The 26581-nt window shown below is 36.6% G+C and overlaps 1 protein-coding gene across 1 annotated transcript in view; it reads right to left on the bottom strand.

The window, feature by feature from the left end:
- Nucleotides 1–26581, bottom strand: part of usp6nl (USP6 N-terminal like) — a 140056-nt gene that overhangs the window by 102501 nt on the left and 10974 nt on the right. The window contains exon 2 of the mRNA XM_055006294.1: nt 17593–17699. Within this exon, the coding sequence (XP_054862269.1) occupies nt 17593–17596 (4 nt within the window). The 5' untranslated portion in view covers nt 17597–17699. The remainder of the gene's footprint in view (nt 1–17592; nt 17700–26581) is intronic.

The raw sequence follows: 26581 nt of genomic DNA, 5'->3' as shown, positions 1-26581 counted from the left end.
AAAACAGCAGCACCGCTCGCCTCACCATGGCAACCAACTACAGCGAGGCCACGGAAACCTTATGGCGAGGGAACATAATTTCTGTTTCTGTGAAGGAGAAGTGCCAAAGAGACTGAAAGGGACATTTGTGTGGGCTGGTATTAAAGTTTCCTGCTGCAATTATGCTTAAAATAGACATAATTCATCCCAAAAGCGACTCTGTCTTCTTCAGATGTTTGCGAGTCAGCACAAAGCAGCTTCAGTTCTTCATAAATCTGTTTCGTATGGAAAAAGTTAGTTTTTCTGGCTGTAATAAGTCACCAGTTTAAATCAGTGAAAGAGGCTGAAAAGTGAAGATACAACTACGGCAGAATTTCAATGAAGCTGTGCTGAGGTCTGCAGCCTATAAGTCTCAAATGAAAGTAAATTCTCTTTATTTTATGACTTGATAATGATATCTTCCTCTGCTGTATTGCTTCCTTTATCTATAGCTATCAGTCCAGTGAGGTTTAGAAAGTCCTGCAGAATGTTGTTTGCGGCTATTTTGTCATGAATATAGTGAATAAAGTGCAAATATGGGCAATACCATCCATGTATGAATCCCAGGGCTCACCTTGGGGTGCACAGAATTGCTGGAAAACCTGATAAAGGTGCGACAGTATGGAAAATTTGCCCAGCAGCGGTGAAACAACCCGGTGGAAGTGCTAACTTTGCAACTCTGAGATGGCTTAAAAAGGGGGTTACACCTTTTTCCAGCAGCAGCGCCAGTGAAAAAAGGTATAAAACTGCTCTGCGATGTTCTACTTATCAAGAGAAATCTATCCAATGAATTCGACATCCACAACCGGAACCCTGTTAATGCAAACTTTGCACGACGGTATGAGTCTGACGTGGACTTTTTTACTTCCTTGCTCGGGCAAAATTCATGCTGAAAGAACAATTTAAACCAATGAAATATTAGCTAAGAAGAACAGTAGAAGTATGGGAGTCTACATATTTTACTAACCCTTCTAAACTACAGGTTCTCATTTTGATTCCGTTTTCTAGGTACTTCAAGGGTTTGCCTTAAGGCCTCACATGGACAAAGAAAAGGCTGTCTGGAAGAAAGTTCTGTGGTCAGATAAAACAAAAACTAAGCTATTTGGCCACAATGACCAAGAGTAGGGGAGGCCTTTAGCCTTTAATTCCAAGAACATCAAACCTATAGTCAAGCACGGTGGTGGTAGTATTATGCTATGGGGCTGTTTTGGTTAAATGGAATAATGAAGGAGGAGGATTACCTCCACATTCTTGATTAGTCAGAAAGTTGATCTTGGACACGGGTGTTTCAACAAGACAATAACCCCAAAAAGTGGTAAAAAATGGTTAAAACTGGTTAGAATGAAGGTTTTAGACTGGTCTCCATAAAATGTTCTGACTTAAACTCCATCAAGAACCTGTAGACTGTGATGAAGAGACAAGTTTATGTCAGAAAGCCAACAAATTTAGTTGAACTGCACCAATTCTGTCAAAAGTGGTCAAAGATGCAACCAGAAACCTCCAAATGGCTACCAAAAGCCCCTTGTTAAGGTGAAAATGAACACTGCCGTATATAGATTTTTTACCCAATGGATTTTGTCATATTTCCAGAAGACCTACAATAAATCTATGAAAGAACCAAAATGCAAGATTGCTTTTTGGTGACAAAAGCGCACATGTTTCAATGATCTCATCATAGAAAATTCATAGATATAGGAGTCACTGGAAACTGAAGACTGCCCTGATAAACAGCATATGTTCTGTACAAGTGTATCTAAACCTTTGTTCATGATTAGCACCATTTGTTTTTTCATTTCATCACACATTTAGCAATATCAGTACTTACTAAAATACCAAACTGACCATTTCTAGACACATTTTTTAATGTCATGTTTGTAAAAAACTTAAAGCTGCTACTTCATGGGTCAATTGTGGAATAATTCCTGTAAACGTTTATGCTAAATTGTGTTTTTCCCGAGTTTCGCACCCAAAAAGCCACATATAAAGAGGGCAACCAATAGAAGGAACTCAATATCCTTTAAAAACTGAGATAATTGTGCATATTTTCAGCCAATTTTAAGACATTACTACCATTGCATTAGGTTGCGTTCCTCAAAAGCATCACCAATAGCACAGGTTTTACAAGACATTTTAGGAAATGTTTAGAGAGATGAGGAAGTTATTGGTAAGATCTGGAAGTTACAGATAATACCCTCATAAGACTGTGGAGGAAGTAGTTTCTGATGCCATAAATCCAACTATATCACAAACATCAGACTCCAGAGGGTCACATTTTTCAAATAAAGTACTATCTTAACCGGACACATGTTCCAGTAAAGTCCAGGTCAGGTTCAGGTATGTGGTTTCTCTCCTGTGTGTCGCAGTAACGTTATATTACTTATTAAATCTCAGCAGCATGTTCACGCCGATGCCCCGAGGACGGTCAGTGGATCCATTTCCTCCCACTGCCCTGTTTACTGCGAGATGTAATCATATTCCAGCAAGGCTTCCTTCCTGTAACCCTCCACCAACCCCAGCCTCCTCCCCCTCCAACACACAACAGTGCAAAGACACGCACACAAATACAACAACACACGACATCCGAGCATCTTTCAGCACAGCAGGAAAGGACAGAAACTGCAGCAAAGGAGGGGGGGAGGGACAGTGGAAGAGCAGCATTCCTGCAAACAACTGGCATCACATCACACATTTAACACACAACCAACAGTCAACAAAGAACACACATCGGGGAGGTTGAAAATAAAACACAAGGTTGGTGGAAAACTGACTAAATGCAGGAGGAAAGTGGAAAAAAGTGATGCTGCTTCCATTGGCTAAATCATAACCTGCTATGCAAAATAAGTTTCTTTTAAAATGTGCACTGTAAAAAAAAAAAAAACCTTGCAGAACCAGCTGGAGTGCATTAAAAGTCAACATTTCTGAGCAGATTTGTGTTGTGAAAAGATATCTAACAATGACTTCTATTCAGTAATGATAGGCAGCTTTTACAAATAAGCTACTGTTATAGAAGATAAGGACCTTTAAATATCTGTTAAAACACTATAAAAGTCCTGCAAATAAACTGTGAAAATCTGACAGCGTTGGTGTTAAAAATACTGTAATACTATAATAATGTTCAAAAAGTGCAAAAAATGAACGAAAATAACTGAATATACCCTGAAAATAATGATATTTTATACTGATTTAAACACAATAAAACAGAGTAATTTCATTGTAACAAATGATAAAAGAACAAATTCCTTGATTTTTACGGCTAACATGTAAATTAATATATTATATATTATTTTCTGATATTTTATTAGCTACTATCTATAATTCAGCAAAACGAGAAAAATTTGTGAAAACCAGCAATAGTATTTTTAAAAATTACAGTTAAAAACTCTTTCAAATGTTAATTGTTAACTTCAAAAACAACAAAAAAACAATTACTATTTGTGAAGATATACATTCTTGTAGTGGACATTATGTTTTTGTATATTTTTACATGTAAATTAATATTCTTTGTCTATGATTTTACTACAAACCTTGCATATTTTAACATAATAGAAAAAATCTGTGATAAAAGCAGCAAATTGCTCTTAATATTACATTTAAAAACTATTACTCTAGGGCTGGTCCGAAGAGCAATTTCTGGGCTCCGGATATTCTGGAACAATTTATGACGAAAATCCGAATATTGAACTCTCAAAAATGCTTCGGAGTCCGACAGTATTAACATCGCATTAGCATTAGCATTAGCATGGATGTCTCCGTCTTTGGCTTTTCTCTTCTGTTTACTAACGGGCAAAGTGAAGCGTGAAGTCAGGGTTGGGAGTTCCGCATGAGAATATTCCGAATATTCAGATCTCAAGAAAAGTATTGGGGTATCACCACGATGACCGAATATTTGGATATTCGGGTCCAGTCCTATATTACGCATGCATTTTTTACAGTGTGGCAATGAAAAACTTGATTTTCATTTTCATACAGTGTTTTAAAAAAAAAAACAATTTTTATATATATATATATATATATATATATATATATATATATATATATATATATATATATATATATATATATATATATATATATATATATATATATATATATATATGCTACAAGACATGTAATGAGCAAAATATGCAGCCAATCCATGTAAGTGAAGTTTAAAATGACAAAAGCACAGATTTCTCAGGGTCGTGCGCTACACGTAAAACACAAACATTTGTACATATTTTAGATTTTTCTCATTGTATGTTTTCATTTCCTGCACATTTTTGCTTATTTATCTGTATTTATGGTGGTGGGAATTGTACTTTTTCTGCTGTAACAATCACATTTCTCCTCTGGGATTAATAAAGTATTTCTATTTTATTCTGTTTTTCCAGTGTTGGTTTCCAGTTGTAAGCGTGCACGGCTGAATTACACTTCATAGATCTGCACATAATAGAAGCAACAACAGTGTAGGTTTACGTTTGAGCCACTTTAAGTCAAGAAGGGATTATTTTCATGCTTGAAAACCTTCTAAATACGTAACTTTGATCCACAGGTTCAGGTTTTAGGGGTTAAACTGAGGACCAGAGAGGAGACTTAAGAAAACTGAGGTCTGAAACACTAGAAAATGGTAAACGTCCTCTGAAACGAGCTAAAAATAAGAAGTCCTTCAACGTCAGATGTAACCGAGCTGCTGTCATCTGAAGCTGGGTCAAGAAGAAGAACAGGAAGCAGCTTTCTGACGAGAGCTAATCAATCCTTATGTGATGCTTTGTGCTTTGTAGCCTTCCTCTTCTGCCAGCTGCTGCTTTGGATTAAACCTCAGAACAAACTGGCGAGAGGAAAGTGAGCATCACAAGGGAGCAAACATCACAAAACTGCAGCGGAAACGCAGAGTTAACCTGGGTTAATGTCAGCGTTCTGCAGCTTTCATGAAAACAACATGTCATCGCTTATAAAATCTGCACTAATCTTAATCCCTAATCTCCGCTCAGGTTCAGATTGACAGCAGTGGAATGAAAGAAGGAAGGAAGGAAGGAAGGAAGGAAAGAAGGAAAGAAGGAAAGAAGGAAGCCCTGCAGGCCAGTAAACCTGCCCAACCTGCGAAGTGACAATAAAACGACCTCAGGTGCTTTCCTAACAGACAAATACTGATCTGTGCGAGCGTTAATTACCCCTGAGTCAGAGCATCCAAGGATATCTGGAGTGAAGCAACAGCAGACGTGTCATCATCATCATCATCGCTTTAAAGCTTCAGAACAAACTTTGAGTGCCGTCAGAAGTAAAAACAGTGTTGAAATATCCAAGACGCAACCCAGAAAAACGACAAAAACTGCTTCATTATGCTAAAGCCAATGACAGTTTCATTACTGTACGAACTTTGTTTTGATTCTCAGGTACCTAAGTGGATTCTAACCTGAAATATGGACAATAAAAAGCAGAATCCACCGTCAGAAGCACATTTCTCCAATCATAAATGAAGATAAACTCAGCAGGAGCACCACCTCTACTTTAACCTACCTCTATTATAAAGACCAGTCTGATGTGTTGCATCTTGTTTTTCTTTCATGGTAGCCGACAGTATCTACATCTTCCACCGTTTAAAAGTAATAGGAGGAAAAATAGAACAAAATGATGATATTGCTGTGTTTTTATATGCATTATAATATGTAGTAGACTGAGGATATGAGACGACAGGGACTTTGTGACTGATTTAAGTGTGAAAATGGGTGAAAAATTTAGTAATAACATGAGTTTGTGGAATTTTAATGTGTTTTGAAGCACAACTTAAAGTCCTGCACCTCTATGGAAACAGAACAACCATGAACAGAAGTAGGTATAAATGTCTTCTGGGCACAGTGTTAATGCTATAAATCATTATTATTTAACAAAAATTTCAAGTTTAATTTGTTTCTGTACTTCTGAACACTTCCTGCAGTTCATCTGAATTGTCGAAGAATTTTCCTCACGTAACCGTTGGTCGCAGCTGAGTCATTCACAGCTTCATGGTTGCGTTAAGGAAAGCAGAATTTTTTTGTTTTAACAGATTTTTGTTAGTGCAGATGGTTTGTATTTGGTATATTTTTAAGTGAGACATGTAGTGTAATGAGATTTTGATTAAATATATTTTTAGTTTAGCTGAGGAGAACCATTTTCGTTTTTTTAAATTCACAAAATCTGGTGCATGAGGATTATTTATGGTGAGTTTTTTAAGGGGAAATAATTAACAATAAAGTAATTTTGATTAAATATCAGGATTTTAAGCTCAGTTTAATTCAGTTAATGCAATGCTGCATCACAAATGAGCAGATGAATGACTGTCGGAAAGTTGAAAACAGACAATTCTTTCTGTTTTGACACTTTCTGCCTCTAATAAATGGTGTAATTTTGGCAGTTTTGGGAACCAGAGGACTGAAACATGAAACATCAGTGGAAATAAGATGAATAATGTGCTTTTAAATAGTGGTTATTGTGGGAGATAAACTGTTTTCCTGCACTGTGGTGCTTGAATTAAGTTTAAAATCAACTAGAAAGAACTTCAATGGCAGAAATTGTTCAAATATGCGCTTCATTGTCTCGCTTGCAGACAAGAACATTTGTTTTACAGACTCCAAACCATCGTCCCAGAACTAGCAGATGATTTGGCGAAAATGGGTTTTGTGTGGATCTCTTGCACCATTGTCTAACATCTGGAAAAACACAGCAAGATCTGCAAAAAAACTGCAGAAGTTTACGTTGAAAACAGCCCAAACTGTGATTATTACTGCTGTTAATCACAACATTCTGCTCCTATTCATGTCTGTGGCATAAACACCAGCAGCCTGAGCTAAAAACTCCTTTGTAAAAGCCGCCGTGAGCTGAGATTATTGTGTTTTATTTGTGTTGGACAGAAACATCTTCCCCCTCTCCCACTGGGTGGTACCAGAACCGACGGGCCTCCATCAGAGCAGAGCTATTTTCACTCTGCTAGCAGATATTTGGAGCCTCTCGGACGGAGGATGACAAGATCTGCTGCTAGCGCCGTTTCTGACAACGTGAATGAACATCACAGCAGCGGCTTACAGGCAGCGTTCATTAACAGCGACGCAACGTTCATCAACAGCGACGCAACGTTCATCAACAGCGACGCAAATTTCATTAACAGCGACGCAACTTTCATTAACAGCGACGCAACGTTCATTAACAGCGACGCAACGTTCATTAACAGCGACGCAACTTTCATTAACAGCAATGCAACTTTCATTAACAGCAATGCAACTTTCATTAACAGCAACGCAACGTTCATTAACAGCAACGCAACGCTCATAAACAGCAACGCAACGTTCATTAACAGCAACGCAACGTTCATTAACAGCAACGCAACATTCATTAACAGCAACGCAACGTTCATTAACAGCAACGCAACGTTAACAGCAATGCAACGCTCATAAACAGCAACGCAACGTTCATTAACAGCAACGCAACGTTCATTAACAGCAACGCAACATTCATTAACAGCAACGCAACTTTCATTAACAGCAACGCAACGTTCATTAACAGCAACGCAACGTTCATTAACAGCAACGCAACGTTCATTAACAGCAACGCAACGTTCATAAACAGCAACGCAACGTTCATTAACAGCAACACAACGTTCATTAACAGCAACACAGTGTTCATTAACAGCAACGCAACATTCATTAACAGCACCACAATGTTCATTAACAGCAACACAACATTCAGAGGATCGCACATTAACACCAACACAACTTTCATTAACAGCAACACAACTTTCATTAACAGCAACACAACTTTCATTAACAGCAACACAACATTCATTAACAGCAACACAACATTCATTAACAGCAACACAACGTTCATTAACAGCAACACAACATTCACAGAGGATCGCACATTAACAGCAACACAACTTTCATTAACAGCAACACAACTTTCATTAACAGCAACACAACGTTCATTAACACCAACACAACTTTCATTAACAGCAACACAACTTTCATTAACAGCAACACAACTTTCATTAACAGCAACACAACATTCATTAACAGCAACGCAACATTCATTAACAGCAACGCAACGTTCATTAACAGCAATGCAAATTTCATTAACAGCAACGCAACTTTCATTAACAGCAACGCAACGTTCATTAACAGCAACGCAACCTTCATTAACAGCAACGCAACGTTCATTAACAGCAACGCAACGTTCATAAACAGCAACGCAACGTTCATTAACAGCAACACAACGTTCATTAACAGCAACACAGTGTTCATTAACAGCAACGCAACATTCATTAACAGCACCACAATGTTCATTAACAGCAACACAACATTCAGAGGATCGCACATTAACACCAACACAACTTTCATTAACAGCAACACAACTTTCATTAACAGCAACACAACTTTCATTAACAGCAACACAACATTCATTAACAGCAACACAACATTCATTAACAGCAACACAAATTTCATTAACAGCAACACAACGTTTATTAACAGCAACACAACATTCACAGAGGATCGCACATTAACAGCAACACAACTTTCATTAACAGCAACACAACTTTCATTAACAGCAACACAACGTTCATTAACACCAACACAACTTTCATTAACAGCAACACAACTTTCATTAACAGCAACACAACTTTCATTAACAGCAACACAACATTCATTAACAGCAACACAACTTTCATTAACAGCAACACAACGTTCATTAACAGCAACACAACATTCACAGAGGATCGCACATTAACAGCAACACAACTTTCATTAACAGCAACACAACGTTCATTAACAGCAACACAACTTTCATTAACAGCAACACACACACATATATATACACACACACACACACACACACACACACACACACACACTTATATATATTGCTCTTTTACAATAAGTGACCATAATATCATTATATTACACCGTGTTAGTGTATTTGTATCAGATAAATATTATTGTCTTACAGACATTTTTTTATTATTTTCAGCATTTTTCTACATCTTTGTACAGTTTTTGAATGTAACGGAATCACAACATATTTTTGAGAAATGTTGATTTCCTGAACACGTGTGTTTTGTAGAAAAAAGAGAGAAAACAGCAGCAATTATAGGCAAAATAATGACATTTTATTTCATTTAAATACTGTAAAACTGTAATTTCACACTCGGATATTGTAAAATAACAAATTAATATTTGTAAAAATGCAGATTGTTGATTTGTACATTATGCCCAGTTTTTTTTATCATTATTTTTTGTCTCTAATTTTACTAGTTGTTGTTACAAAACAGGAAAAATGTGTGATAACTGTTGGAAACATATTTTTTAAATTTATTTATTTTGTGTTGAAGGATGTACAAGATCTGTGAAGCTACAAATAAACTCTGGTAACTTCTAGTTTTGATTAAATACAGAAAAACTGTAATTCTACAGTCACACACTGCAAAAGAACAAATTAGCATTTATGAAACTACAGATTCTTGCTGTGGACATTATGCTTTTGCATGTGATTAATATTTTTTGTCTGTGATTTTACTAGATACTATCCACAATTTAACAAAACAGAGAAAATCTGTGGAAAAAAACAGCAAATTGTTCTAAAAACAAAACATTTTTGGTTAAATAACTGTTCAGTAAAACAGTCGTCTTTAGCTTATAAATGATACCTGAGGTGACTAAAAGTAGAAAGTCTGATCATCTGCTGAGCAGCTTTCAGGTGTGTAAACGTTCCGGCTGTTAATAGATATTATGGGATGTCTCTTATTTCTGTGGTGAGTCCAGCAGATGGAGGCCAGATGAGGCTTTGAGAAGAAGATAATTATCCTCCTGCACCACCCAGCAGGATGACATCATCAGTCTCCCTGTGTGTGTGTGTGTGTGTGTGTGTGTGTGTGTGTGTGTGTGTGTGTGTGTGTGTGTGTGTGTGTGTGTGTGTGTGTGTGTGTGTGTGTGTGTGTGTGTGTGTGTGTGTGTGTGTGTGTGTGTGTGTGTGTGTGTGTGTGTGTGTGTGTGTGTGTGTGTGTGTGTGTGTGCGTGTGCAGGTGAAGGACAGGTGAACAGATTGGAGTCCAGACCTGCAAACTCATGCTGCCTTCAAGTGTCAGAAATCAGAACTTGCTTCACTTCTGAGTCTTTTTTTAGGAGCTACAGTTTTGCGTTGTTTTAGCATTAATTTGTTTTGTGAAATTACAGAGAATAGCCAATAAAATCACACAAAAAAGTATTAATTTAAGGGTAAGTTGTATAAAAAGAGGATAAAATTGTTAAAAAAAAAAAAAAAAATTCTCAACATCAAAACTTTGTGTTTTTACAAATAGTAATTTGTTCCGTTACATCTTTCAACCACAAACTTACACCGTTTTATTGTATTTAAATAAGCAAAAAATACAGAATTTGCCTTGTTTTAAAAAAAAAATGTAGAAATTTACGTTAATGGTTTTTTAAAGATAAGCCAAAATTGTAACTAATGTCCATGTCTAAAATCTGTTTTTTAAAAAATAGTAGTTTTTTCTTTTAGAAAAATTTGACCACAAAATTTCTTTTTAAAAAATTGATTTAAATTGGGAAAAAAAACATTATTTTGCAGATATTTGCTCTTATTTGAAATAAATTTAACTACAGCTAATATCTAGTAAAATCACATAAAAATACATAAATTAATTTAAAAAAAAACAAACAAAAGAAACAGCTACGACAATAATGTTCAATTTTTTTTAAATGCATTTGCTCTTTTACAACATATGATTGTAAAATTACATTGTTTAGTGTATTTAAAACAGCTAAAAATATAATTACTCTACAGGTACTCTCTGTTATTTTTACCATTTTTAGAGTTTCTGAACATGAAAGAATCCCACCATTTTTTTTTACATATTTTTGAGAAATTTTAATTTTCTGAACAAATTTGGTTGCATCATAGTGATGAAACTTGCTTCCAAAATCTGTTAAATTACATAAAAATCTGTTTTGTGGGACTAGAAATGATCCATATCTACATATTTTACTATTTCATGGTGACAAAATAGTTAAATTTGGACAAACTATTGCAGTTCAGTGCTGTTTACACATAAATGCTCCTCTAATAATGAAACTAAAATACAATACAATATAGTTTAACATGCAGATGGTCCATTTCTGTGCATAATGATGACTTTCATTATTAATTAGTAATAAAATCACAACCTTTAGTGCACCAAATTTCAACCTTTTTCTGTACCAAAATAATCCAACTGCTGTGAATCAAACTGCGCCTGAGTCTAAAGTAAAAGTATAAATAGGAGCATTTAAACCAGATTAGTTTCATTCTTTCCCTCCATTTACTTCCACGGATGAAACTGCAGCTGCTGACTCTGACTTCCTGCTTCTCCTCCTTTAGCTCACTGTTCTGTTTATATGAAACAATGAAAACCTTTACAGAGGTTCTGTGTCTCTTCCTCGTTTGTCTTCACGCTGTTCTTCTTCACTGTTATCTCTCGCTTTATTTGCGACAGCAGCGATTTCTGCTGCAGACGGACCTGCAGTGTGTTATTACAGATATAATGGCTCGCTGCTATTTTTAAGACAGCTTCTTCTGTAGTTGTCTTATTGGTTGAGCATGTTTTTGACCAGACACAGACATCTAATAAACCTGAAATGTGTAAAAATATACATATCATGCACATATAAATAGAATTATAGCCCATGACTGGTGATTTCTGCTCATAATTTCGTCTTTTTAAGGCTTATTTTCATCCTTCTTTTCCTCCTCTGACTTGATTCAAACTGAGATTTTCTTGCTGTGTTGATCCACTAAATTAATGAACGTAAAAAGCTGCTAATTTCACCAAGTTCGAAGCTAAATTGAATAAAAAGCCGCTGCGCCAGGAGCGAGTGCAAATTAGGGCTTTAGAAAAATCCATCAATAAAATAAATAAATCAGTAAAAGCAGTGAAAGAGCAGCAATTCAGACTTATTCAGGCTAAGAGCAGGTCAATACCATGGAGGGGAAGCTGGGTTTTAACTGTCGCTGCATAAAACACACCAATGCTATCGAATCATTGTTGCTCTCGTCACATTTTTACTCACTGTGGGGTCACTTTTCATTCCAATATAAAGTTCTGAACCTCTAGGGAAACAATACAAACACGAAGAAGGAGAAAGACCTCAAAAATGTTTTTTAAAAAAAAGTCACAAATCATACAAAAAATGAAAACAAATAGAAAAAAAATTGGAAAAAATGGAAAAAGACATGGAAAATGGGAACAATGGGGAAAAAATGAAGAAATGGGGGAAAATGGGACAAAAATTGGAAAAATAGAAAAAAAAATGAAAAAACAAAAAAATGGGGGGGTAAATGGGGAAATTTGGGAACAATGGGGAAAATGGGGAAAAAAGGGGGAAGAAATTAGAACTTTTAACGTTAAAAGGACATCTAATGTCGTAATTTCACTGTATATCTTTACTGTAGTATATTTGTGCATTTGGCGCTTTATGGTGCATTTTTCTCTTTGATTTACCAAATATTTCTGCTTATTTATTTATTTTTGTGGTCACTATATTCTTTCTGCTTGCTACTGAATTGCCCCTTGGTGATCAATGAAGTATTCTATTCTATTCTATTCTATTCTATTCTATGTCCTTTGTTCAGTTGGACTTTTACACTAATCTAAACCTCCTACTACTAATATTATTACTCCTCTGCACCTTAAAACTCCTTCCAGGACCCCCAAGGGTTCCTGAACCTCACTTTGAGATTCAGTACTGGCAGTGAAACTACATTAAATGAGAGCAGAGTGAAGATGAACCAGCTATCTGTCTCTGTCTGTCCTCCTTTTTCCTCTTTTTTTCTACCAAACTCACACCATCCACAGTGACTCATCCATCCTCGTTAGGATCCTCGTTAGGGGAAAGTGACCCCGCCCTGCCCCAGACCGCGGGGGGGAGGGGGGTGGGGGGTGTAATTAAGGTAATTAGCTGAGGATATCAACATCGTTGAGCGTCTCCAGGCGAGAGTCTGAGTCTATCAAAGGTTGAGATAAATAATGGAGCACATGAAAGCTTTTCTCCCAGAGCACCGCTACTAACAGAGCACATTGAGGTCGCATTAAAAAGACAATGAGATCCACAACTAGTTGCTTCATCTGGTGCTTTTCAGTCCATTTTGCCCCACTGAGCTTGTTTATTTCAAATTACGGCTGGTACAGACATAATTTAATGAGATGTTGAAGCTTTAAGCAATGCTAGCTGCTTTTCGTTTCAAATTGACGTTACGCTGATGATATCTGATTCTATTTGACTTATAGGGGTCTTTTGTTGTGAGTTTTTGCTGAGTGCTTTACAAACAGTTTTCTTCCAGGGATGTTCCGAATGACTAATTTTGCTGTCAGTGAAATGGAAATTCAAAATTAGACTGGCTGACTAGACTAACACTAAGAAAACAGAGTCAAAACTGAGCAAAATTTCAGCTTAGATGTTGAAACACTGGAAAAAAAAACAAATATTTTGATGTTAGTTATTTAGTAATCAAAACATATTTTAAATGCTGTTGAATGTGGCTATGCATATTTCTAAATAAGTTATTAAAATATAGTTTAATCAGACACAGCCTACACTGTAAAAAAAGACTAATAAAGATATTTCTGTTGTTTTTAACAATTTATTGTTATTTTACAGATTTTTCCTATTTTGTACAATTACAAATAATGATTCGCAAAATCATTGAAAAAAATATTTACAAGTTAATTATAAAATAAAGGCCAAAACTGCTGCTAACATTGACATTAAAAATCAGCATTTTTTTATAAATGGTAATTTGTTCTAAAATCTTTATTTTAAAAAGTCTATTTTTTGTACTGTATTTAAAGCAGCAAAAATATGAACTAAAAGATGATACATTTTTTTTAAAAAAAATATATTTTCACAGATTTTCACTGTTAAATTACAGGTAGTATCTGGTAAAATCACAGCGCTTTTTTAAAAAAATGTAAATCATACTAAAAAAAAAAATAGTAAAATGATTTTTAAAAATGGCCAAAACAGTAACTAATATTTACATCAAACATCTGCTTTTCGGTAATGGTAATTTCTTCTTTTACACAGCGTGACTGTAAAATCGCACTTTTTTTTCCCAATTTGCAGTTAATTTCATTGTTTTTATATATTTTGAACATGACAGTGTTCCACTTTTTTGACATCTGCCAGATTTTCTCCACATTTTGTTGCAGTGTACATACAGCATTACTTTCATTTTCTACATTTAAATACAGTCAGATTGTGCTCGACACCATTAGCTATCTAACATCTTAAAAGTAACAGTTAAACAGCACAGAATATTATTAGAATATAAATAATTAATTAATCTGACTAGTATTTCTGCTACCTAATAGCAATGTTTCATCATTTATTCATATAATCACATATTTCCCTGTTCTTCTTGCATGCCAACATTACTTTTTCTGGCATTTTTAACACTAAAATGCACTGATTTGTTGTATGAAAGCACCAGAATCTTTGTGTCACACATTCAAAACAACAACCGCATAAAGCTCCAGACGCCTGAGAGCTTCTCCTGCCGTTACACAACCCATCTCGTCAATCACGCCTTCTGTTATTGTCACCGCTCTCGATCCATCAGATCAACCCGGCAGCCTCCCCGCTGCAAACAAAACCCGCCGGCATTGGTGTGCGAAGGAAAAGGCAGTAATCGGGTTAAAGCTCTCAGCTCTCCCCTCTTCAGCAGCATGTGCTTAATCCAATCGCCTTCCAGTAAACACCTCACATGTGCTGGGTTTCCCCGGTAACTCAATCCTGAGCTGTAAAGTGAGTTAAACGAGAGCAAGAGCGTCTGAGAGCGTCCAGCTGTGGCCTGCAGGTTTTCACACGTTTGGTTCACAAATCAATGCAAAATTCAACACGTAAATGTTGTTTTTGACCAGATTTGGCTCCGGTAACTCCTGTAAAATTAACTAAATCCAGCTGTTTGTCATCATATTCAAGTCATAAACTCTTGTGATAATGCTAATCCAGGTAAAACAAAAATCAACAAGTAGTTTAAGTAGCAAAACTGGTGTCCACATTTAACTATTATTAACTATTAACTATTCTAAAATATTATGTTAACTTTATATTAGGTTTAACCCATGTTTGGTTCACAGGTATGCATAAATTAAAGGGAAATTTAACAAATAATTGCTGTTTTTGATCAGATTTGACTCTTGTAACTGAGTAAAATTAACTAAATCCAGCTGTTTGGCGTCATAATCAAATTACAACATACTGTGATGGTGCCAATCCAGGTAAAACCAAAATCAACAGGTAGTTTAAGCAGCAAACCTGGTGTCCACAGTGTACCATTATATACTGATATAAATGTATTATGACAATGCTAACTTTAAATTAGGTTTAACCCATGTTTGGTTCGCCATTGGCCATAAATCGATGCAAATTCTAACATATTATTGCTGTTCTTGACCTGATTTCACTCTCAAAACTGAAAAAAAAATTAACTGAGTTTACTTGTTTGTTGTCGTATTCAAGTTAGGAATTATCATCAGCAACAGGTAGCTTTAGAACCAAAAGTAACGCTCATATTGCACTATTATTCACTGATATGAATATATCTTTTCTAAAATATAACACTAAATCTAAATTAGAAAGTATAAACGCTAAGCTGTACAATTAACCAAAAATGAAACACAAATCTGGCGTTACACATGTAATTAACTGTGATATTAATGTTAAAAATGCGACTTCTGCTCACTGAAAGTCCCACAAAAACACTACTAGTAGAAAAATACCACATACATAAAGTCATTTGGGTTTAACTTCAATACATATTGTATTAGAACATCTTATTTCACAGTTTTAAAAATATTTTTTGTCTCGCATCTGTCTAAACAGCTGAGTGGAGACTAGAAGCTTCTCTGTGCACAGCTAACTAGCTAGCATCAACGTTAGCCTGCACATGAGGCATTTAGGGAACTTCTGTAAAATGTACCATCTATATATCAGCAAATGAGAAATTTTGGGTGGAACTGTATAATTATTTTTGCCTCAGGGAGAAGCACTGCATTCAGGTGAAGTTTTGTTTTGATGCCAACATCTGTAAGTTCGCAAGAATGTAGCACAACATGAACAATTTTTTAAAATGTGAGAAATATCTTTGGCTTGAAAATCAGTGAATAATGTCAATATTGCATCAAATAAATCATGATTAGCATTTAGCATATAATCATGCAGCACTATCTGTGGATATACAGTATGCTGCTAGCATTATTAGCTTGTAGTTATGCTCTTGTTTACATTAAAGTGATGGTATTTACACATCTTCTACATTTGAAAAACAGACCATGTTTAGCTAAAAGTCTTTATGGTGATATTACCAGATTGTACTGATGAACATATTGATTCTTGATACTGAACTTTTCAAGTCTTGTTCTTTGCATTAGCATTAGCTTAGTGTACATTCAGCCAGTTACAGCACAGGGCATGTTTTAATTTCAGAAGAAAAACAGTGTAATAGAGAAAATGCTGTTTTGGTGCGTCCCTTTTCTAAACTGAACGTAATCTGATTAAAACAGAGGTCACAACTTTTAAATACGTGAACATTTTGCTCAGAAAAATTAACAGAAGCAGATATTTTCATTGAACTTCCATAACCGATTGAGCTGCTATGATAGGCTGTACCACAACAACAACAAAAATATTGCTATTGCTCAATGTTTTATCAAATATTTGAGGTGGCTGAGCAGAAATTGTTCAAAAAATGTGTTGATTTACGATGGACTAACTCATATAATTTTGGAGTTAGCTGAGCCATAGCTGTAATTTCAAAATTAATCGATTTTATTTATTATATATATATATTTATTTATTTATTATTATATTCTTTGTCTAAATAATTAATTTCAAGCAACATGTTCAAAAAAACTATATATTTTATGTTACATAAGCACAAAATATTGATTATTAAATGAAAAAACTGGTGATTTAACACTGATTTTGCATATATTCTAATAATATACCATGATATTGCGTGTAATGCCCCACACATGTATGAAGAGAACATGTTGCAGTCTGATGACTCACACAGAGCCCACATGTGAGACCTATACATAGACATATACAATAGATGGAGCTGATGGAGTGCACGTCCCGCTATATTAGCCCTCCCATCATGCTTTGCGGCGTGATTGATGAGGGATGAGGGCTGCAGCAGTGGCTCCTCTGTGCCATAAGTTTCTAGCATCAAAGGGAGGAGGTGCAAAGGAAGCGAATAGACCTCAAACATGGTGCAAAATGAAAGGTTTCTGTGCAATAATACGCTAAAGAGCCTGTTAGCTGAAGGTTTAAACAGCCGTACAAACCTGTAGTCAACTAAATCTGTTTTGATGCTCATGTACAACCACCATCAGTGAAATGTCCACAAATAAGAAGAGATAAAAACAAAACTATGAAGACGCATCCGACTCAAGCCAATCAACCGCAAGACCAACAAAACCAAGTCCAGTTTTTAGAAGCAATCACACAAAATTCAGCATTTTCAGGAGTTGAACTGAAAGAGAGCAGCCAGTTTGAGATAAAAAACAAACAAACAAAAAAATCAGGGACTTACTCATGGTGGGAGTCCAGGGGTGGGGGGCAGGGTGAGGCCCAGGTAGGGCGGGGCTTTGGACAGGTGAGGTTATTCTCCGCTGGGTTTTTCCGAGAGGCACTCATGACCTGAAGAGGAAACCAAAGTAAAACATTAGAACAATATATAGATCTCTGTGCACATTAGTTTTTACGCTCCTACAAATAAGTCCATGTCATCATTTTGGCATGTCAAAACAGCAAAAACTGGGACTTTGTCCTGCTATACTGTCAAATACTAAATTCTACTGGTGTTAGGAGTCACAAAAGTTGGTGAAATGTCGACCAAAGCCTGTACTTTTAGGAGAAAATATTGATACATCCATCTATACATACACGTGCAGGAACTTTCTGGGGCCTCAATACCATGTCTGTTTGAAAATTTTGCACTTATTTCCACTTTCGAGAGCTAATAATTTAATATTTAGAGTCTGTTGGAGCAATTCAATCATTATAATGCGCTAGAAACTACTCTTTCTGTGTCCGCACCAAATTTCATGGCTGTGGGAGAAACTGAACCCTTAAAATGACTTCTCTTTGCAGCCCTGATTAGTGGTAGTATGGCTCATTCTATACCTCCTGATTACTACTGCAACTGTGTTTCACAGATTTTTAGTTGATCATGGATCTTTTTCCATCTTTGTGAAGCTTCACAAAGCGATTCTTACCTTCGTTTGTTCAATTATTTTCCATGCAGAGCCATGATATAGACATAGACAGATACGACCTATAGCTCCAAAACGCATGCAGTTAATGTAGCGAGACTGACTGGAAATCACAAATCAGTTTCACTTTTGTTTTTGACTTGCTGGAAACAATTTTGTCAGCTTCTTTATCAAATTTTATGGCTGTGAGAGTTTTATTTCTGGAGAAGTTGAACCCTTAAAACTACTTTCCAAGGTTTTTTGAAGGGTGAAAATGCAAAAATTTCCAGGTCTGAAAAGATATCAAAGACTCAAAATTCAATCAAAATGTTTTACAGATGTTACTTTTGGGTCCCAAATAACAGATTAATAAACTCTGTACATAATTGGAAACTAGAAACTGAATAACTTCAAGTTTTAGACAGTCAAGTCAAGTGAGTTTCATTTTTATTGCCCAACATCGCAAATTTGTCCAATGGAATTTTTACAATCTTTACGGCAAAACTCTCCAATTTCAGACGTTTAATTTCTGAATATCAAGCCATATTTTTTGGCTTTGACAGACAAAACAACAGCTTTAAAGCGGACTCTAATCAGTAAGGAAATTAGGTCCCATTAGAAGCTTTCGGACGTCAATGAAACAAACACTTGCTGTCTCAGACGTCACATCTGCAGACTCACGCTTGATTAAGGACTTGAACCTTATCATTAACATTTTCACTGAGGGGCTGAATTAACAGCTCGGCCTTTGTGTGAGTGTGCATGAGCATCCATGCATCCAAATCAGCTCCGTCCCTGGACAAAATAACAGTAATCTGATGGTAGCATGCGGTAATAATGGGCAATTTGATCACTCTGCAGATGCTTGCAGGAGGTGGAGGAACAGCAGGAAGCTGGAGGGGGGAAATGATGCAGGTGATGTAGAAATTAAGTTCCTCCCCCCTGTGTCACCACGAGTCCTGCAGATGTGGAGGATCCAATATCCTCCGGGGCTAAAAGCAGCACCAGTCAGCAGAAAGCTTCGACAGCAGAGGGAGTGACAAATAATCAGCAGAGCAGCAAAGTGTGCGGAGACTTATTCATGCTAAAGCTGGAGCCGATAGTGGCTCCTGGGCGTCATTATCTCCGTCATTATCGTTAAATTTACTATCGGGTTTCAAAACTGTTTAGCGGAGTTAAAGTGCAGCAGCGTTTCGACTGTGGATGCAGAGTTTAAAGAGCCCAAAAGAAACATTTTAATAGCGAGAAAATCAAGTCTGTCACAAAGTAGGTCTGTAATCCCCTGTATCTATTCATCTATCTGCCATGTTTTATCTGAGCGGATTAATTATTTAGGCTATAAACTGTCAGAAAAGACTGAAAAAGAGCTACAATTATGAGGACATGTTCAAATGTCAAACAGTCCAAACTATGACTTGTTACACAAAACACCCACCAAAATGTACAATTTTGATGAAAAAATATCTTCCAGTGGGTTTGAAAGGCAAAAGAAATGTGTCAAAATATGATGTTGAGAATGTAAAGGAGCAAATTAATCTTTGAACACTGAAACTCTCAAAGGAAAATTGGATTTATGTGATGTATGTCGCATTTTGGGCATATTTTATGTTAATTGTGGCATAATAATTAACCTCTGAAGAGTCATGCAGTCTGAAAGTTAACAAAAAATTTTAAAAAATAAATAAAAAATGCAATTGTCACCCATAGAATATCAGATTAACCCAAACCTTGTGGAGATTTTTCAGTGTTTTCAATGCATTTTAGCACAAAAAAGTTAATCTTAAACGATAAATTTGGTGTAATTGCATGTTTTGTCGACAAATTCCCTGAAAAGACCAAAAAAATTACCAATGTGTCCCAAAAATATTTTTCCTCTTCTACCCTCTGTGGCTCTTAAATCAAATTAGGAGGTGTAAAAACAGAACAAAACCATCATATGTTTAACTTTCCAATGATCCATGAATGTATCATGTGTGATATACTGTTCTGTCTGGAGAATAAAACCAAAAAACTAGGATATTCCATCATAATAACTTCATTCTACATGTCCTATTCAAAAATAAGGATATATAAGTAATTAAGTAATTACCAGAGCTCTTGTTCTTGCTCTGTGGATTGAACCTACTGATTGTTTAGGTGCCATAGACGACTACGGAGATCATGAACCTTCCGAAACCCAACACCCACCAGTGGTTGGAAAGGCTCGTTAACTTTTATTTTTAAAAAAATCACCAAAATTACACCATTTATCAGAATCAGAAACTGGAAAAACTGGAAAAATTGCTGGGTTTTCAAACTTTAAACTGTCCTTAAACTATTCATGTGTAACGAGCTGTTCTACCATGAAACTTTGCACACATTATGATGATATTTAGACCTATATATGTACCATTTTTTATGCTCCTACAAGTAAGTCCACATCTTCATTTTGGCATGTCAAAACAGCAAAAAAATGGGACCTTGTCCTGCCGTACTGTCAAATATTAAATTCTACTGATGTTAGGAGTCACAAAAGTTGGTGAAATGTCGACCAAAGACTATTTTTTGTAGGAAATATTGATACATCCATCTAAACATACACTTATATGAACAGTCTGAGGCCTCAACACCATCTTCATTTGAAACTTTTGCACTTTTTTCCATTTTCAAGAGCCAATAATTAAATATTAAGATTCTGTTAGAGCAATTCAATTGTTATAATGTGCTGGAAACCGTTTTGTCCATGTCTTTATCAAATTTCATGGCTATGGGAGGTGTATTTCTGGAGATATTGTACCCTTAAAATGGCTTCTCTTTCATGGCGACCACTGCAGCCATGATTAGTGGTACTACGGCTCCTTCTATACCTCCTGATGACTACTGCAACTATGTTTCACTCATTTTTAGTTGATCATCTTGGATGTTTTTCCATCTTTGTGAAGCTTCAAAAACAGATTTTTTAGTTGCTCTTTCAGCTCTTCTCCATGTGGAGCCATGATGCAGACATAGATAATAGGGTACATAGGACTAAAACGCTACTCTGTTTCCCTTTTGTTTTTGACTCCCTCACCAAATTTCATGGTTGTAAGAGGTATATTTCTGGAGATATTGAACTCTTAAAACTACTTCCAAGGTTTTTTGAAATGTGAAAATACAAACATTTGGGGTCTGAAAACATATGAAAGGCTCAAAATTCAGCCAAAATGTTTTACAGATATTAGTTTTGGGTCAAATTTAACAACTTAGTAAACCGTACAAAACTGGAAACTATAAACTTAATAACTTTAAGTTTCAGACTGTCAAGTCAAGTGAGCTACATTGTTTTGTGCTCCTACGAATCAGTCCATGTCATCATTATGGGATGTCAAAACAGCAAAAAACTGGGACCTTCTCCTGCCATACTGTCAAATTAACCAAATCAAAGTTTACAATTTGTTATTTTTCATCAAAATCCATTTATTCTACATGTCTAATTTGAAAAAAAATAACCCAAAAACAAACCATTTGCTGTTTGACACTGCTAAAACTCAAAAATTCTGGGCTCCTTGCTGTGACCAACAGTCACATGACAAAAAATTGGGAACTTTTCGGCTGAACTGGAGCAAAACAACTAAAACAGAAACCCTCTGGAGTGGAGAGCATTAAGTAGCTGGTTTCTATGACTCCTTTAAAGTTGTTGCACCACATCATTTAGCGCTCACATCAGATAAAGACAGAAGCAGCAGTCAAGGCAAACTAACACGTCAGGCCTGGGAGCTGCTGGTGTGTCAGACTCGACTAGAAAACAAAGCATGCTGGGTTCTGATGCACATCACACACTGGGGGCTGATAAATTAATCCCTCATGTCGCAGAGGAAACAAATGGAAGTGAACTTAGCAGCCGCTGGGCCAGAACACAAACGTTTACAGACTGAGTCACCAGTTTAAGATGTTATCAGCGTGATAGAAACGGCCGCCATCAGAAGATCATTTCAACACATATGAGCTAACAGGAACCTCGTGCACCGTACAGTCGGCTCAGCAGGCTGTTCTAAAGTCCCGTCTCAGTCCATATTTCATAGTTTTATGGAAACTTTTTGATTGTCACATGGCATTTTCTCTTTTATGAACTGGCTACAGATAAAAATAAATAAATAAATGCGCTACTTTGGCCCTGATGCAGCCTCCTCTCGATCTCGAGTCGCTCTGTGGTGTCCCGCCCACAGCTCTGTCTGATTGGCTGTTACATATCACAAGGAACCGCCAATCACTGAAAGCCATTGTTTACACAGAGAGGCAGATGAGCACATTTACAGAGCAGAGCAGCAGCTTCCCCGTTACACTAAAAACACCAGAATGATTCACTTGTTGGCATCACTGCAGCTGGAACCTACTTTGCTGACAGCGCTAGGCTAACACTAGGAGGTCAGCTGTGCCTCTTAGCCAGCAGCTAATGCTATATGGAGCATAGCAACATCTTTCTAAAGTCACATAATAACCTGAATAATCAGTTGTAATTGACGGACACATCTCTCTGAACAGGAAGCACAACCATCTCCACAAATCAGGCTACACTAAGGGCTAGCAGCTAGGAGCTAAGCTAGGAGGCACCCACAGATTAACCTGGATAATAACACATAAAACTTTAAGATTTGGGCCTTACTGGGAAATAGAAGTGACAGAACAGTGTAAGATTAAGACAACAGAGAAGAAAAGCAGGAGAGAAACTGTTATTGATCTCAATCGATGTATTAAGAAACAGAGGAGAACTCTGTAGTGTCATGTGACACTTTGACGTAATCATTTCTGTTTTTGGTCTACATATCGATTGACAGTAATCCTTATTAATGAAGTAACTTAATTATGAATGACAGGTTTCCTGCCATTACATGCTCTTAATATATAACAATTACTGCATATTGGATGCAAATATTGGTTATTAGTCTAGAAAAAACTGTCATCCTGAGCAGACACCCCCTCAACGTCACTACTCTGAAGTTTAGACTTACAACTTTAGATAAAGACTATAGTTTGGGGTTGACTCCGATGACCCTGAACTCTCCCTTAGTTATGCTGCTGTAGGCTCAAACTCTTCTCTCTTTTACTTTATATGTCACTATTGCATGTGATGAACTTCATCTCTCCTGCAGTTTGTGTTTTCTATCTCTACCTTTCTGTGGTTTCTGGCTTCACCAACCTGCACCAACCAGTTTATCATCCTCTTGTTTGTTGCTCATCTTTTCCGTTTCAACCACTGGAGGTTTCATCCTGTTAAAAGGCACTTTTTCTTCTTCCTACTGTCACCGAACGCTCGCTCAAAGGGAATTATTGGTTTTCTCTCGATAATATAATATTATAAAGTCTTGGCCTGACTGTTTGAATCTCCCCGAGTTAACTTCTGCTGAATTGATTTAGCGCTATATCAATACAATTAAATTTGCCTTCAGCAGCTCTGAGTGGTTCAGAGAACAGTGAGTTCTGTCAATGATTTCATTATGCGGATGTCATATGAATCTAATATTTTGAGCAACTGAGTACATAAAGCTCAGTTTGCAGAGGTTGGTGGATTTTGAATGTTTTTTTTTTTTGCGTTTCCAATAGTTTTTCAAATTATCTTCTTTTGAGCTGCAACTGCATCTACATTAGTACATAAATTACCATTTAAAAGTTTGGGGTCACTTAGAAATGGCCTTATTTTTGAAAGAAAAGTAGTTTTTTCAATGAAGATAACATTAAATTAATCAGACACACAGTCTAGACTTTGTCAATGCGGTAAATGACTATTCTAGCTGGAAATTTTTATGGAATATCTCCATAGGGGTACAGAGGAACATTTCCAGCAACCATCACTCCTGTGTTCTAATGCTACATTGTGTTAGCTAATGGTGTTGAAAGGCTCATTGATGATTAGAAAACCCTTGTGCAGTTATGTTAGCACATGGATAAAAGTGGGAGTTTTCATGGAAAACATGGAATTGTCTGGGTGACCCTAAACTTTTGAACAGTAGTATATAACAGCTTGTCATGTACGGTATAAGTCCAAAACTCCTCCTTTAACCATTTCAGGAGCTGGAAGAAGACACGTTCGAGTGGCAGATCTCCGAGGGTTTCAGACAGCCAGTCTAAGCTTCAGGCTGTGACCTGGGATTAGATCCACCATATGTTCACCAGACATTTGCTAACACGGAAGCTAACAGAGCAGCACTGCAGGCAGCTAATCAAACACACCGATAATGAAGACCAGGAGTCTGTTCAGAGGGACTGGGTCCAGTTCTGATGTTATAAGGTCTGGTTGGGTCGAGGTCTGAGATAGCTACAGTGTCAGATGGTTTGACTACATATTTACATACTGATTATAAAACTGAAGGATACAGCAAAATGTTAATAATACACCTAACACACATTTAAGGAACTACTGCTTATGGCGCACCTGGTTTCCACCACTTTGTCCACCATTATCATAAGTGATGCAGAAACTGACTGCTATTTTGAACACTGAATAACCTTTTCAAGGATTCATCATCACACACAGATGTCAAACATTCTGTGTTTTAGGCCTCTCAAATGTAAATAAATAAACAAATAAATATTTTTAAAAATGCTGCTTATTGGAGAGTTTTGGGGAAAAAAGAGCCAATTTGAAGACAAACTATTTGAGTCTGTTGACTTAAAACAGACATTTTTGGTTGTTTTCTTCATAATTTTCTGGCAATCAGTAAAAAAATAACATCAATCAGACAAACTTCTTGTTGTGATTTGCTGTTTTTTTGTATTGTAAAGCCTTCAAATACTGATTTCATACTACATGTAATGTGACTAGATTAACAGTGGCAATGAAACTAACCATTAGTTGTAGCCCTAATTATGCATATATTCATAGGTACACAGGTAAGACTAGGTTTAAATTATTAATCATTTTGTATATTTGCAGGAGGTTACAAGGTCAAGTTGCATGAAGCAAAAGCACACGCTCATGAAATCAATTAAAGCTGAGCAACAAAAAAAGACTCTTTGGGTCTCCCTGCAAACTTATTTTAAAAATCCTATGTCAACATTCACTTTGTAATAGATTTAAAACACGATGAAGCCACTTAACCACTTAAGATAACATCAAGTGTCAAACAACGTCAAAATACTTTAACACAGAGTCACCAAGTAATGAAACTGAAAGAGGATAGAAACCACAAAGAGCATGAAAGACGCACAAATACACAAAATAACATAAATGTTTGACACGTTTAGCTGTACAAGATGCTGGAGGTTTAGCTGAAAATGTAAAATAAGGTTATTCGGCTCACCAGATGCGTCCACCTAGACTTACAAAAGACTACGGTTACACACAATGACTGCAGAGTTTGTACAGGTAGGTAGTTAAAGCTGCACTGATGTAATGTAGTCTGAATGCAATGATTGGACAGGTTTTTTACAACCTTGTGAATGCCATAGATAACATATTTTATTATCACTCCACCGATATATTCCTTGCACTGCATTTAGAATGTGAAGAAACTTTGAGTAATCATAACAATAAATGTCTCTAGAAACACATTGCATGGTTTTCAGCACCACTCATGGGCAGCATAATGATCAATAAGCACAACACCGTCCATATTAAATTAATAAAGTTGGTATGAAGAACCTTTTCCACAGACAATACTGCATTAATGATCTACTGTACGTTAAACTACTAATGTTAGGATCTTCAGTGCAGTAAAAGTGATTCAAAATTGGCACCAAAACAGTCAAAAATCCATCCCAACTCCATTTAAACCCTGCCAAACCACAAAGCTACTTGAGAAACACCAGCTCTTTTGTTCTGTGTTGTAAACTCAGCAGGCCGGCAGCTGTGAGGGATGTGGATCTGCTGTTATGATGTGTTAAAGACTAACCATGTAACCTCAGACTGGTTGGAGCTCTCTGAAGTGAATTAATAACTACCTACTGACATGAAAACCGTCCAGACTGACATCTGACAACAGGAAACCGGCAGCTGGCGGCAGATCTGGGCCCAAATGATCTGTATCAGCCTTCGTAAACGGCAGATACCGGTGTGTTTGTTGGACATCAGGTTAGCTGATGCAGTTATTTTTCTCTCTCTCAGAAACACAAACACAGACAGGGCAGAGGGCGGCTCAGCATCTGGTGCTGTGTTTGTGTGCTGCTGCTCTGAAGCCGGGCTTTAAAAGACTGAATGGCGGACCGAGCCAGCAGGGATCAGCAGCCAATAAAGACGGGCAGCAGCACATCGCTGCCAAGGCCTGGACGGCGGTGAGGGAATGTAGAAACCCTCTGTTATGTGTGTGGACGACATCTGGTATGTGGGTGAGCTGCCCGCCTTGTCACGTCAGGCAAATTCTGCTGAGCTGTATT

The sequence above is a fragment of the Amphiprion ocellaris genome, chromosome 21, assembly GCF_022539595.1.
Source record: "Amphiprion ocellaris isolate individual 3 ecotype Okinawa chromosome 21, ASM2253959v1, whole genome shotgun sequence".
Classification (NCBI taxonomy): domain Eukaryota; kingdom Metazoa; phylum Chordata; class Actinopteri; family Pomacentridae; genus Amphiprion; species Amphiprion ocellaris.
The sequence above is the reverse complement of the archived record's forward strand: the minus strand, read 5'-3'. Positions and strand labels throughout refer to the sequence as shown.